General features: G+C 27.1%; 1 protein-coding gene across 1 annotated transcript in view; it reads right to left on the bottom strand.

The window, feature by feature from the left end:
• Positions 1–15153, bottom strand: part of LOC136971087 (transient receptor potential-gamma protein-like) — a 28707-nt gene that overhangs the window by 2392 nt on the left and 11162 nt on the right. Inside the window, 9 exon segments of the mRNA XM_067265561.1 lie at positions 17–200; positions 378–419; positions 3788–3982; positions 4350–4545; positions 5555–5809; positions 5906–6021; positions 10722–10793; positions 10871–11010; positions 11170–11322. Of these exon segments, the coding sequence (XP_067121662.1) occupies positions 17–200; positions 378–419; positions 3788–3982; positions 4350–4545; positions 5555–5809; positions 5906–6021; positions 10722–10793; positions 10871–11010; positions 11170–11322 (1353 nt within the window).

Below are 15153 nucleotides of genomic sequence, written 5' to 3'. Positions count from 1 at the left end.
CTTTTATATAATTTACCTTGAGAAGGATCGCTGGCCGAAGAAGTGTTAAATCCGCTGTTTTTTAGTATTTCAATTAATTCGTATCGAAAAGAAGAAATATCTTGTTTGATTTCATTAACATCATCTTCTGTAACTCCTTGGTTGTCAGCTTTCCTTTGCTCTTTGGTGATGTATCGTCTAACTAGGTTTCTCATTATTGTCTGCCAGATATCGATAGATTGTGACAAATACAGTATTGTAACAGCAATTTAATACTATCATTAATATAGATCTAATATTATTATTAAATATTCGCTAAGCGATAACTTTTTCTTAATTTATTTTAAGATTAAAATATATTTAACTACAAACAAAATTACAAAATAATGGATAATTACTTGATATCTTTGATCTCTAGCGCTTGCTTGTTTGGCTTTTCTCTGAAAAAATAAAATAAAAAGTCTATCTTTTGCATTGATCCTATTTACTTACATAAATAAATGATATCACTCTAAAATATAATAAATGCATTTTTGACAATTAATATATAGTTTGTTTCTTAATGTATTAATTGTATTCGGCATCTCCACAATAGAAATGTGGAATCCACATTAATATTGCATGACGCAACATAAACTTAAAAGCGAGTATTTCTCTTTATTATGATTAATATTATCTGGGATTTTATTTTTCACAGGGTATAATAAATATCTAGTAATAACATAATCTTATTAAAAATAAGAAATCATAACCAAGAATATTTAAAAAAAAGACTGAACATGGAACAAAACAATATATGAATTAAGTGTTCCCCAATCTGGAGTCTAAACAATTTCTATGATTTTGAAAAAATCCAAAATATATTCATTCGAAAAACGTTTCAATTAGAATACAATACGCCAGGTAGTGCACTGCGCTTGGAACTTAAGAGATTCAAACTTAATACTATTCTGGTAAAAAGATATATTAATTGGCTTCAAAAAATAATTAATGCAGAAGATTTGTCATCTAAACTAATGTACTTATTATACAATAGATCTAGAAATATAAACATTCAACGGAATTGGATAACTCAATTATCGAAGATTTTCAATGCTTACGGATTTTCGATAGAACTAGTATTTGAGTATCTCAAAAATAATGACCAACGAATCAGTCAATTACTATATAAAGCCATGGAACATTCAATAAGCCAGGATAATGAAGATATAAGAAAAAGAAGAAATAACTCACACTATAATATAATCCTTAACTACCCTTATATCAACAACTATATGCTTTCAAATCTCCCATTTAATGTTAAAAAGTTTTTCATTCAGTTAAGACTTAATCAAAAAGGTCTAGTTATTATAAATAAATACATAGAATATAATCAATGTACAGTACCTGCTCCAAGTGTGGGAAAAAATTATCAAAACTACACTTAATCTACGGATGTAACGAGAAGGAAGAACAAGATTTAAATATTATCAAGGATCAAAGTTATAACCAAAAGACGGAAATTGATATGTATAGAAAACTGGATAAAGTCAATAATAATGACATTTATGGGTTGTATAATGTTGTCAATAGGTTCTTAAGGCAATGTGTTAATAGTTAATTAAGAATTATGGCTAATTAATAAATTGAAAAGGTATACAATGTTAAAGGATATCGAAAATTGTAGATTATGTTATCCTAAATAATGTATATTTAACCCCCTTTGTAACGGGCTGATGCCTATTACGCTAATAAACTTGATTGATTGATTGATTGAATTAAGGGTTCCCGCAATTACCAAATATATATAATCATTTATTTCCTTTCATATTCGACTTAATATGAAAACAGTATGATTTAAGTAAGATTGAATCGTTATAGAATCGCAAGAAATATGTATGAAAAATTTAAATCATATAGTATATGTCGATCCGCGATTTTATAAATAAAATTGATAAATTAAACAGGTATATTCTATTACAATATACTGTAGTAGAATATACCTGTTTAATTAGAATATACCTGTGTTTTTCACGAGATCAGACTGTGACGTAAAAAAGATTGTGTTACTGTCTAATGTCATTTTTATTTTGCATAAATTTTTTGCCTAAAGCTTGTAATTATTTAATTAATTATATAAAATTTTTGTGAAGATTATTTATTACATTGTGCTAAACGATACAGAATTATATTTCATTATTTACAAATTAGTAATGAAAATGAAATAATTATTGCATTCTCAATCAGGGAAATTTTTAAAATTAAAATAAATAATTCAATAATAATTTATTATATATCTACTTTGTTTAATTCTGTATTTTATTCGCCATTTAAATATTAATTATTTCGTATCGCTGAGACAAAACAGTTATTAAAAATATAAAAATGTTAATTAAATTTATATATATATATATATAAACTCATATAAACTTGTATATTTTATTTATACAATTAACATATAATTATATAACTGTAGATCTGCATGTTAATACTCATTACATTTCTTTTTACGTTTATAATCTTTGTTTATTAAAACAAAATTGAAAAGTTCGAATTTTTAACAATTCTTAAATTGAATATTTATAATTTTTCTTGAATGAAACGCTCTTAAAGCGTTAAAAATTATAAATTTTGGCTTGTTTACAGATTTATACATTATTAACGAGCAATTATTTATTGTGACATCGTCACAATGCCTGGCTGCAATTTTTAATTATATTTTAAGTTTGTCTAACACTGTATATGCTCTGGAATTTAACCAAATTTTTTCTGTTAACAACAGTCATGCCAGCTATCTATCAAACTCCGTTCTGGAAATAATTTTTGAATTGAAATAACATGACTTCCGTTCTAAACCTAAAGTTCGTACAAAGTTGATCGGTGTCACCAGCCCCTAATCTTTCCATATCTTGTCTTAACTTTCACCTATTTAACTTCATTCTCGAAATTAAGGAAGGACAGACAGAAGGCTGTGGGAATTTATGTCTAAAATTTGAAAATTGCAGCCCAATTATGATCAATTATGACATTCATTACATTTTAATAATAAATGAAAACAGAATGCGAAAATTTATAAATTATACAGTAAACAAAGTGTTTAATTATACTAATATTTTGTTCAAAATATACAACTATCATATATTTTGGTTCTTCGTTTAATAACGAAGAGTCGTTTTATTTCTCTTTTCGACATTTTTCGACAGAAGCTCAAATATACAAGGAGGAACATAATTATTTGAAATAAATAAAAGTGTGTTATTTATGTAAAAATTTGAATTATAAAATGAAAGTATTACTATCTGAACTTTTTATATACTGTATACATTATTTATTTAAGCATCTTACAAAGTCTATTTTTTAACCAATAAAAGAAAGCTTTTACTATTATCAGTAATTTAAACATTTATCGCATCTATAATTATACATAAACATTAAAAATAAAGCAATTTTTGTTAACGTTACCTATGGTTCCAAAATGGCGGCTCGTCTCTGATTCCAGCAAATAGAAGAAAGGAAACAGTGGGGACGCACGTTCTAACCTAACCTATTCTAATAATTTTGTTGATAATAATAACGGTAATTTATTAGAATAGGTTAGGTTAGGTTAGAACGTGCGTCCCCACTGTTTCCTTTCCTCTATTTGCTGAAATCAGAAACGAGCCGCCATTTTGGAACCATAAGTAACATTAACCCAATTTTTATAATATACTTGTCTTTTTTATTCACTAGCGAATAAATATTATTAATTAGAGAAAAGAATTTTTACGTGAAATTTATATAAGCATTATTTTATCAATAAGAGAACATGGTAATAAGGATCCATACAAACCCTAATAGTTTTCAAGTGTTCTTTTTTAGCAGTTCTAGACTGTCCGCATAGTTTCTTACTGATCCACCTCATTAGATAATAACAGCTTTTTACAGTTGGAATGATATTGAAAGGTGGAGGAACAGTTCCCCCGTCTTCAAAATAACTCATCCATAACTTACTTCTGGCAAACTTCCACTCGATATCAGTTTGTTCCTTAAAGAATAGGAAAAAAAATTAAAAAAATAAAAATAAAACAAAAATTATTTTTGCAGAATAACCTGAATTATTTATGACGAAAGGTTATTTTTAAGAAAGTTAAAAGTTAAATTCCCATTGGGATTAGAAATGTCTAACAGCAAAACTTTTAATAGTCCAAATTAATACTAATGAAGACATATAACATTTATGAAAGCCAAGTTCATTAGACCTTAAAATGTCAAGAGTCTTTCAATTAAAAGTACGTATTGATCGCCATGTCCTTTTACTACTCACGCTTAATTGCTAGATTAACGCGTTGGGTTTCATAAAAATTTCAATTGTTTACGATTAAAATACTAGAATAAGAAGAATATATACTTACAGAGATCATTTGATAAGAGTGATTCATCATAGCAATCAGCAGATTGAGCAGCACCACAACATTAATCACACAATACGATCCAAACATTAACATTCCCCAGAATCTAGTATAACTTTGGATACCAGAAAGTTCAAAATTATCCAGATCTATCAAACCAAAGCTGGCCCAAAATAAGGTTTGTGAAGATTCGAACAGGCTAGAAAGAAATAATTTAATTTTATAAAGAAATAAAAAACCTTTTAGCTTTTATAAAATCTTATTTAATATGATTTTAAACAAGTTATTTATTTGGTTTTAAAATATGTAGATAAGTTTATAACGCAACGTAAAAGTGTAAATTAAATTTAAAAAAAACAGTAATTCGTAAATAAACGATAAATTAAATAAATAAAAGAATACAAAAGCGCCAAAATCAAATTCTAAAATTGATTGAGTCATAGAATTTTTTTGTAGGCCGATTTTAGATTTCTGCATTTTAGTTTAATGACTTAAGTTAGATTCGAAATTACATATGAAACAGAGTTTGACGTTTTTATATTTCTTGGCCATCTCGAAAAAGTTCAAGAGTAACAATTTTCAAAACAAAAATGGGAACGATACAATTTGTTGGAATTTTGATCATTCATACTTTTTTTTAGTTCAGTTCCTTTAGCGATTTCTTTTACAATTTAGAAAATAGCCTCTAGCTACTTAAAATAACATCAGTTGGAAAAAATATACGAATTCGAAAATTTTAAAACTGCGTGCATTTTTATTTTAGAAATAACGTTGCACTGATATCAAAATAATTATTCATTTCATTGTATAAGCCGTTTAAAATGAAGGAAATTAAAATTTTCTAATAATATCGTTCGCATTATAGAAAAAAATATATATATAATACTGATTGACTTAAAAATCAGAGAGACTAAAACTAGCTTTTAACCATACGTAATTAACGAATCGAAAATTGATGACACTATAAATGAATGTAACATTAACTGAAAAAGAATGAATGAACAATTAGTGCAGTGATTATATTTTAAATCAAATATCTGATAGCAGGAAATTGCAAATATATCTTTTTTACATAATTTACAATTAAAGCATAATTAATTACCAGTTAGAATATTTAGTGGCAGAATATCATGTAATAAATTTATTGTATCTTGTTCGGAGACAGATAAAAATACTGAATAAGTAAAGAATTTATCGTCTGTATTTACTTAGCAAATCTTCTCCACGTAAGACAAGCACCGGGCTCGGTTTTAGTATCGTTGAGATTTCTCCCCGAAATGCAGACCTTCTTCTCCATCTCGGCATAATACCAGAGCAGTTGATTCATGCCACAAGCGAAGGCAAACAAGACTAAGGTGTAGACGAAGAAAAACTTGACTATATCGATCACCATGCGACCAAGTGATATTTGTAATGGTCCCAAATGGGGATTGACAGAAAAAATGTAGACCAGCTTTAGGGAACTGGAAAAAATTCTCCATATTTATTTAATACTGTTATACAATTTTTAAATAAGCAAATTAAACGAACAATTTTTCTATTATCAAATTTTATTATACCTGAAAATATTTGCAGCCGCAAACAGACCTTCTGCAATCAACATGGGATCCCAAGCATCCCACTTTTCTCTTGGCAGATAAGCTGTCCCTCTATTTTGATAAATTTCTTTTTGAACCTAAAATCGAATATAAGTAAATAACCTATAAGAATATAACCTAAAGTTAAATCTTAAGGTAATATAATCATATATTTTATCACAATAAATATGTAAGAACTTCTGTTTAGTTTTAATTAACCAGACAAAAACCTTTTTTATTTTTAATATTTGCATTATAAACATTCGAAATATTATTCTTACTTTGTTAAATAATCATAATTTTCATAGTTAATTTAAAATATAGAAAATACAAGTATATTTCGATGAGCGGAAGTTATTTAAAAATTAAATAGGTCTAATTATCGAGCAAAATTTTAATTTACACTATCAATTAAAAGGAGAAGTTAATTCATTTAATTCTTGAAAAATTTTATTAACACTCATTGAAATAAATCAAGCTTAGATAAGATATAACATTATTCACAGATGATAACAGCTGTTTCTCAGCATGAATTTCAATTGATAGGAATGATAGATATTCCTAATTTTAAAATGGGAAAATAATTATTCAGAGACTATCATAGACAGAAAATTCAATAAGGTTTATGACCTTTATCTTTCGATTTTTCTGATTTTATTATATATATATATATATATCTTCTTTTATAAAAAAAGAATAAGTTCAAAACATGGTATAATTACATTTTTTAAATTAAAATATGAGAATTTTGAATGAAATGAATACTATAAATTTTTTTAAAAATAATAAAAATACACACGATTTAATTTATTAAATTTTAAAAGTAAACATTAAATATTTATAAACATTTTTATTAAAAATTCAGCAGGTCCGATTTGTTCAAAATTATTATCCAACAAAATACAGAGATTCAACATTACCATAATTTTAACTTTATCCAGTGGGATTACGATACATTCTATATCTATAAAGTTAAAGGCATGGGATTACGACATATAATTCCACATAATAGAGTCCTGTGTCCTCACCAGAGACGTGACAAACTGCAAGTATTAAATAAAGGGCGATAAAATTCGTTCTATTCTGCATAATCTCTTTCTGATCAAATCCGTGCATTCAGAATAAATATTCCGAAATATATGGGAAAGTACAAAATGTAAAAATCTAAACAAAAATACAACGCTTACTTACAAACACACACACACAGTACACACACAGAAAATCACATTAAAAATATTAAAACATTTCGGTTTCCTTGGGTGAATTAATTATATTACATCATACCAACTAAAAATAAAATTTATTTACAAAATAAATATAAAAAATATACAGTATATTCTAAATAAAACAATCTTTTTTCTAATCTAAATAACATAATCTTTTTTCTAAAAGTAGCTAATTAAGTCGAATGCAAACAAATGATAACTTAGCAAATGTGTTTTTATACCGTCAACGTAGAAAATAAAATTAAAGAAATTCGATTAGATAACTGACAAATCTAATTTTTATGCCATTTTATTTTAGAAATCTCATTTCATGAAGTTAAATCCAAATTAACGGGATAATTAATTTTCGACTAGTAAAACATAGATATAAATATATTAAATAAATATCTAAGTTAATTCAACATGTATTTATTAAATTATCGTACCAAAACATGAACTTCGCATAAGAGCGCTTTTAATGTATTTTTTCCCCTTTAATCAGACCGTGAAATTACTGCAATACACTACATAGATTATATATGAACGGTAAATGGAGTTGGAATGAAAATTTAAGAATTGATGGCATTTTGAAGCCTAAACGATGCAGATATTATACATGTAAATGATTATTATGTACGAGAATTGATAGTTTTATTAATTTTATAGTGGATATGCTTGTTGAAGATACAATTATTACCTCATCATACTTAAGAAACGATTTTATTATAACGTTTTACACAAAATTGCCTTTAAAAAAAGGCAATTTTTTAAGAAATAAATTGTGATACTTCATTTCTTCTAGATGTTCTCGCAAATATTTATTAAATTTTTTAAAAAACCAAATTTTTACCGATTTCGTATTAAAACATAGAGGAAAACATATAAAAATGAATTAAAATGTTAAATATATCGCATAATCGATTGTCTTAAAGTTTTCTATAATTAAGTGCAAAAGAAAATATATCTAATTTATTTTAAATATTATAAAATCAAATAACATTTTCATAGATATTTAATTGATTTTTATAGTTTTTTTTTTAGTTTAAGGAAATATTATCTGTCTCTTTTCAGAAAAAATTACTAGTCAAACGAAACGTTTATTTGTTATACGATACTTATTTATAAATAAATATAAAAGATCAGATTAATAAAAATCGAATTCATTTTTATATTTTTATATAGCCTATATCTTACTAAAAAATTTTATACAGGAGAATTATATTTTTTAAAAATTCAAAAATATCGTGATCATTATAAATAATTTCAAAAATACATATTCGTATAATTACATAAAAAGTACGTATATATATGTTAATAAAACGACTGAATTATTTATATTTTATTCATATTTATCCAAATAAAAAAGTCGATTAATCATTAGATTAAAGTTTACATCAAAGTTGCAATGACTAATTTAAACATATGAAGGCCGACACTCGTGATCGAATCCGGGCGAGGAACCTTAGGAATTTTTTGTGGGCATTCCTCCTGGATATGTCGGTTTCCCTTCCTCACTAATTGCTGTCCCATTTTGGGCCTACCGAACAAATAATGGGTATGAAAAAAAGCCCTCTTACGTTAGTGCCCATAGGTGAAAAAAGTCAAAAATGAAAAAAAGATAATTTGATAAGAAGTACAGTAAACTAAAATATGCAATAAATATATTCCATAGTCTTGGATTAAATTATTTATTAACTTCTGTAACAATTGCCGGTTTAATACTAAAATTATTTTATCTTTTACATTCCTTAATTTTAACATTTAATAAAACAGTTTCTTTTTCTATATCAAGATTCGATCACAGAAAATAAAATATTCGCTTCTCTATTGGATAGTTTGTACGTAACTACAAACGACAAATCTTTTTTCCTTGAAGGGAATTCGAATATGGAAGTGGATGTTTCCTTCTTACTTACATTGAAATTGTATTTTGTCAACATCAAATTCTTCTATAGAAAAAATTATCTTGTTCACCCATTTACGACAAATTGTATAAAATATTTAGAAAACTACCAAGAAGCTAAAATCGTATTAAATTTCAGAATTGATTCTTTATTAATTTGGTAATGCCAAGTCGTTAAATTCAACTTTCATTCTGACAGTAATCCGGATTGTGACAGAATCTGAACTTGATAACTAACATTAAAGAATTATAAAAATAGTAACCAGAAAAATAATTATACATTTTATTATTCTTTTTCAAAATTTAATTTATGTAATTTTTATTTTAATTATCGATCACTTTTTTAATAAGAAAAATAATTAACCGACTTTAAATTCGATTGTTTCAGAAATTCGATTTAGCACAATTCAATTTTCTCCAACTTAATAACTAATATAATTTAATTTAAGTTAAATTTTCCTGTGCGATTGCTCTTTTAAAACTTCTTTATTTGAGGACGTTTCATTACTAATTTTACAACAACTCATAACAATAATTTTACTGATAAGAAATAAAAATGTCGATTAAAGTTATTTATTCTCTTTTTAAAATTAATTTTTAATCCCTTTTTTAAATATGATTTATATAAAAGATGCATCTTTCAACGTTTTGTCTATCAATCTTCTTTAATGAACTGAAGGACTATTGAGAAATATCGTTTTCAATCAACTAATTGAAGAATATAATATTAAATCCAGAAGAAATTCTGATTAGAGAGAGAGAGAAAAGAGAAAAGAGAAAGAGGGAGAGAAAGATGACTAATATTGAGTTATAAAATAATTATATACATACATATTTTCCCTTACTTGGCCATCATAAGCATTCTCATTCTATGTAAAAAGGAAATATACTTTGTATGTAGGGGACATGTAAATAATAGTTTGCAGTTAACTCATATATAGAAATCTTTCCTGTAGAAAAGATACCTGATATCATCATCTTTCCCTTGGGAAAATGCTTACATTGGTCTAATTATTGATATTAAATATAAATCTGTGCATAAAAACAAGAATTATTTATAATTATTTTCTATGCGTTAATTTTTAATTATTTTTTTTAAATTTTCAACAAATTTTAGTGTTAAAATTTTAAAAATAAAAATCATAACGCGATTTAAAAGCTTTTAAAATGTTTAAACTTAATTTTAGTATAAAAATTAAATATATCTTAAATAATAATTTACAAATTTATTTTTCTTATTAACAAATTTTCTTTTATTAGCATCATCTAAAGCAGTGATGAGCAACCTTTTTTGCGTGAGTGTCGGAAGGGAACTTCGTAGGTTTCCGGCGGGCCGTTAACATTTTTTGTTTTTTTGAGTTGCAAGCTTTAAGCCTGCCGAGTAACAATATATTCCACAACCGCCAGTACACTGGATACTAAAATAATACATGCTAATGATACGCAAACTAATAATATAGAGTTTTATTCTCTTCTTTTGACTGGTCGAATTTAGTTTGAATGTTCGTCGTCACGAATATCGGCTTAATTGGAGTTGTATAATGGCACGAAGCAGAAAACGAAAAAATAAAACTACGCTGCCAAAGCCCTGGGGCCATATATAAAGAAAGGGCATCGCGGGCCGCAAGCGGCCTGAGGGCCGAGGGTTGCTCATGACTGATTTAAAGCATAATTAATCCGAAATACGTACAATTAATGATGTAAATGTTCTCTTGATTATATTAGTCTTTAGAATAAAACGATTATTTGATGCGAAATTTGACTGTGAAGGAATGTTTATATTTTAATAAATTTTTATGCAGAGATTATCATTAATGAAATTTGTTGTCTAAAACTTACTTGAAAATAAGCCACTATTCTCAAGGCCACTGTTGCCACATAGAGAGAGTTAGTGATGAAGTCGATGATATTCCACATGTCATTCACATATTCTGTTAGGCCGAGTTCCCAAAGCTGTTTTATTTCACTCCATATAAGACCTATATTTTTCAAAATGTGTGCAAATAACTTCTCAATTAGGAACTTACTTAATTTACTAAATTCACAAAAAATTCTATCTAATTTCAATTTAAAATACGAACCAAAGCGTTCTTACGAACATATATTACATTCTAAATGTTAAACATACACTGACATACCCATTACCCATGCTAGAATCATCAGTTCCACGATGCTAGGAGTTGCTCCTCTTTTGGTGGTGACGTCTCCTTTGACTCGTGCCTTCATCTCTTCCGTTCCGAACCATTCCACCACTACCGTTTCGATTCTTTGCGATGCCAAAATCAGCAACACTACAATAATTTATCCGTCTTAATTTCAAATTCATTTTACATTTATATTTTACAAATATTTTTATTTAATTATTAACATATTTCGGCTAATATTCACATTTATTCAACATGTGAACTGTGAAAAATTATATATTAATCTAACTTGAAATTCAAGCAGTTAACGCTTCCTATAGTTATATAATTCAAATAAATATAAATTAATAAAAAAGTAACTATCAGAAAAATTTCTGAAATTCTTCAATAATTTAACTTACGAATTATTCGTCCAATTTAAATTAATATTTCACTAGTTATAATTTGCTTATAAAATAATTTTCAATGAATTGTATTCTTTTGGAATAAAGTATGGAATGTTCGTCCGAGTTGAAGTGTGATTGAATAAAAAGGTTTATGTTACCTTAGGTGCCAAGATGGCGGTTCGTCTCTGATTCCAGCAAGTAAACAGTGGGACGCACGTTCTAACCTAACCTATTCTAATAATTTGGTTGCTAATAATTATGGTAGTTTATTAGAATAGGTTAGGTTAGGTTAGAACGTGCGTCCCACTGTTTCCTTGCTGGAATCAGAGACGAGCCGTCATCTTGGCACCTAAGGTAACATTAACCAAAAAAATTAAAAGATTGCAAGACTCAATATAAATGTCTTGCACTAAGAATTTAATGCTACCGATTTTACTCTACATTAAAATACTTTAAAAATTATTTTTTTCTTATTTTTAATAAATAATATCTGTTATGTATTACGCGAAACTAGACGTTGCACGAACTCTTGATATTTACAACACCCTGCATGTCAAGAAATCACAGCCAACACAGTTGTTGCATCATCTCATCTCAGATGTTTGACACATTTCAAGCTATCTTTTTTCCGGTTTACGTTCAATTTAATGTCCTAAGAGAATCTGGAAATTCCAGAATGAAAACATGAAAATGAATTCTAGAGAACATGATCGGGGCAATAGATAAATTCACTGGAGATAATCCTATCGTGAATAAAATACTTTTTTGATCTGCTGATCAATGCGTGATGTTTTCCGTCTTATATAGAAAGATATTTTAATAAAGTCCTCTTATAATAGTTTAGAAAGCCACGAGTGCTGATACACCGTGTTAACATGCCATTGAAGTCAAAAGAATTATCACCTTACTATGAAAATAGATTCTAAAATGAATCAGACATGACCAATAGCAGGAAAGTTATATGAAAGTAAAACGTTAAGAATATAAAAGTATAATCAAATTTTATTTAAAGGCAATTATAATTACGAACAAGGTTTAATTAACTTTTCTTTCAATTAAATAAAAACTGCATCAAGTGCTCATTTTTCTAAATAAATATTGATATATGCCAATGAATTTTGTTTACTCGAAGTAAAAATGCAGAGAAGTATAATAGTACAGAATAGCAGAGAAATTTTTGTATTCGGGGATTTGATTTTTTATTATCTCGGTACTCAGAAAATTCGGTTAAATACACTTGAATTTTCGAATGTTCGAAATATTTTAAATTAACTTTAATAAGGTGGACTATTAGTATTAAAAAGTCATAGTATATAATTTCTTAAGAAAATTAGTAATGGAATTTTTATATATATCTTTTTTTATTTTAATGTTTTTCGGAAATTCTCCTATTTCACAAACTAATGCGCCCACAATGGCCGAATGGATAAAACCACATGAGCTTCACTAACGAGCTGGTCACGTGCAGTTTTTCGGGATTTCTTCACGTGCCTAACACCTAAATAAGGAGTTCGTTCTAAAATCACTTTTTAGAAAAAGGCAATTTTACATTTAACAATACGATTTTTAACTTTTATGTATAAGTTTAATTGTTGTAAAAACGTTAAAATGTTATCTTCAATAAGTTAAAATTTTTTGTGTATAATATTTAGACATTCTTTTAATACCGTGATATTATCTATTAACCGTCCATTAATACTCCTTAAAAAAATCCAGCAACGAGTTGTGTAACATTCCCTAAAAAGGTTAAAATTGTCTGTGGCGCCATCTGTTATGAGATTTTATTATTAATTATTATAAAAGGTAGTTATCTTAGAGTGTCTGTGTTTTATCTGATTGCCTTACTTTCCCTGCGTTAAATGTACATAACAGCCACGAAAGTAAAATCCCAATTCTTCTATTGTATTCCTATTATACGGTCCAAATCCATAGATTTGTTTACTGTATATTTACTGCCCCAATGAAATTACGATTTTGCTACTGTATTTATTGAATATTTTGGGTGAATGTTCTAGTATCTACATATAATTACAGTAAGTTATAAGGCCCAGATTTATGTTACAAAAATCTATGAAATATGTACGTAAATATGTTATAAAAACCCTAAAATATGTAAAAAAAAGCACGATAAATAAATCAAAAAGTTTTTTAAATTTGCAGTCGGCAAGAATTCGGATATTCGGAATAGGGTCCCGTATTTCACTTCTCATCTTGATGTTCCATAGCACATCTTTACACATAAATACTTCAAAAATAGTTTAATTTGTTCGTATGGCAAAAAGAATAAACATAATTATATTCAAATCATCAAGTTACCAAGTAAAACTACCAGAACACTGTTTTATAGTACAGAAATAATGACAACAGTTATATTTAAATTGATTAAATACTAAGCCTTCCATATCTGGTTCCGACTTTCATCTATCCAACTTCGTTCTCGAGATTAAGGAAGGACAGACAGACGAACGACAGTGGGAAGTTATAGATCTATAATTTTTTTTCAAATTGCAGCCCGATAAAAATTTTGAATAAACCAAGGCTGAGTAAACAGCTGCACAATAGTCGTTGAACTGTTAAAAATTCAAGAGTGAAGGAATACTTAAACTCAAACTCCGATTGGTTATTTAACTTTTTTTAAAAATCTGTTTAACAGTAATTGTTGAAATTACAGCTGTACTAAAGTAATACGTTTGCTACCTTAGGTACAGTACATAGAGGTGCGATCAACACTTCACGTAGACTCACTCCGGATGTGCAATACCAATACTACTCATTGCACTTATAAAACAATAACTTCTTCCCTAAGCGTTCGGGATTTCATTTAAAGTATTGTAAAATTACTTATATATATATATATATATATATATATATATATAACTTTTAGCTTTTACTCGTTCGAATAAAGACCTCCCTATTGGTAAGACATTATTTTCGTTGGTCTCTGTTAACCTTATACGCAGCAACTACCAATAGTTGCCCTAATGCTATTGACATACCAGAAAAAGCTAGAGGTATGACGAATATCACAAAATATGGAGAAATATGTAGTAACCACTAAAATATGGAAAAATATGCTACATAAAATCAGCATAATAGAAATCGAAGGAAATCTCAAATATGTAGGTTTGACATCCCATCATATCAAAAGAAAAAAAAATGTTTTAGCATATAAATTCGGGGTTTACTAATTTAATTATTATCCTAATATTGGAGAAAAATCCGGATTAAATACATAACTTATTTATTCGAATGTATGGCGAACAATTTACAACAACTAAAGAAAACATAACATTGAATCATCTTCGAGAGCCAAAAATTTCGAAATGGGTTTCAGCATTAACTTTGAATTAATACGCATTTCTGGAATGACCATATTAATAATATTGAAATAACTTGAATAATTGCAAAATGTTTAAATGGCAATAAATTGGCTATAAATAAGAATATATATAAATCAACATCATTTCACTCAATTCTAATTGAATTGGATTTTACTGTAATCTATTTTATTTGACAAAATTAAATTATTCACATTATCTAATAAATTTACATAACTTCGTAAATTAAGTATATAAATAAAAATTTAAGAGTT

The sequence above is a fragment of the Centruroides vittatus genome, unplaced genomic scaffold, assembly GCF_030686945.1.
Source record: "Centruroides vittatus isolate TY-2023 unplaced genomic scaffold, ASM3068694v2 contig_2311, whole genome shotgun sequence".
Lineage (NCBI taxonomy): Eukaryota > Metazoa > Arthropoda > Arachnida > Scorpiones > Buthidae > Centruroides > Centruroides vittatus.
This window is presented reverse-complemented; position numbering and strand designations above follow the sequence as displayed.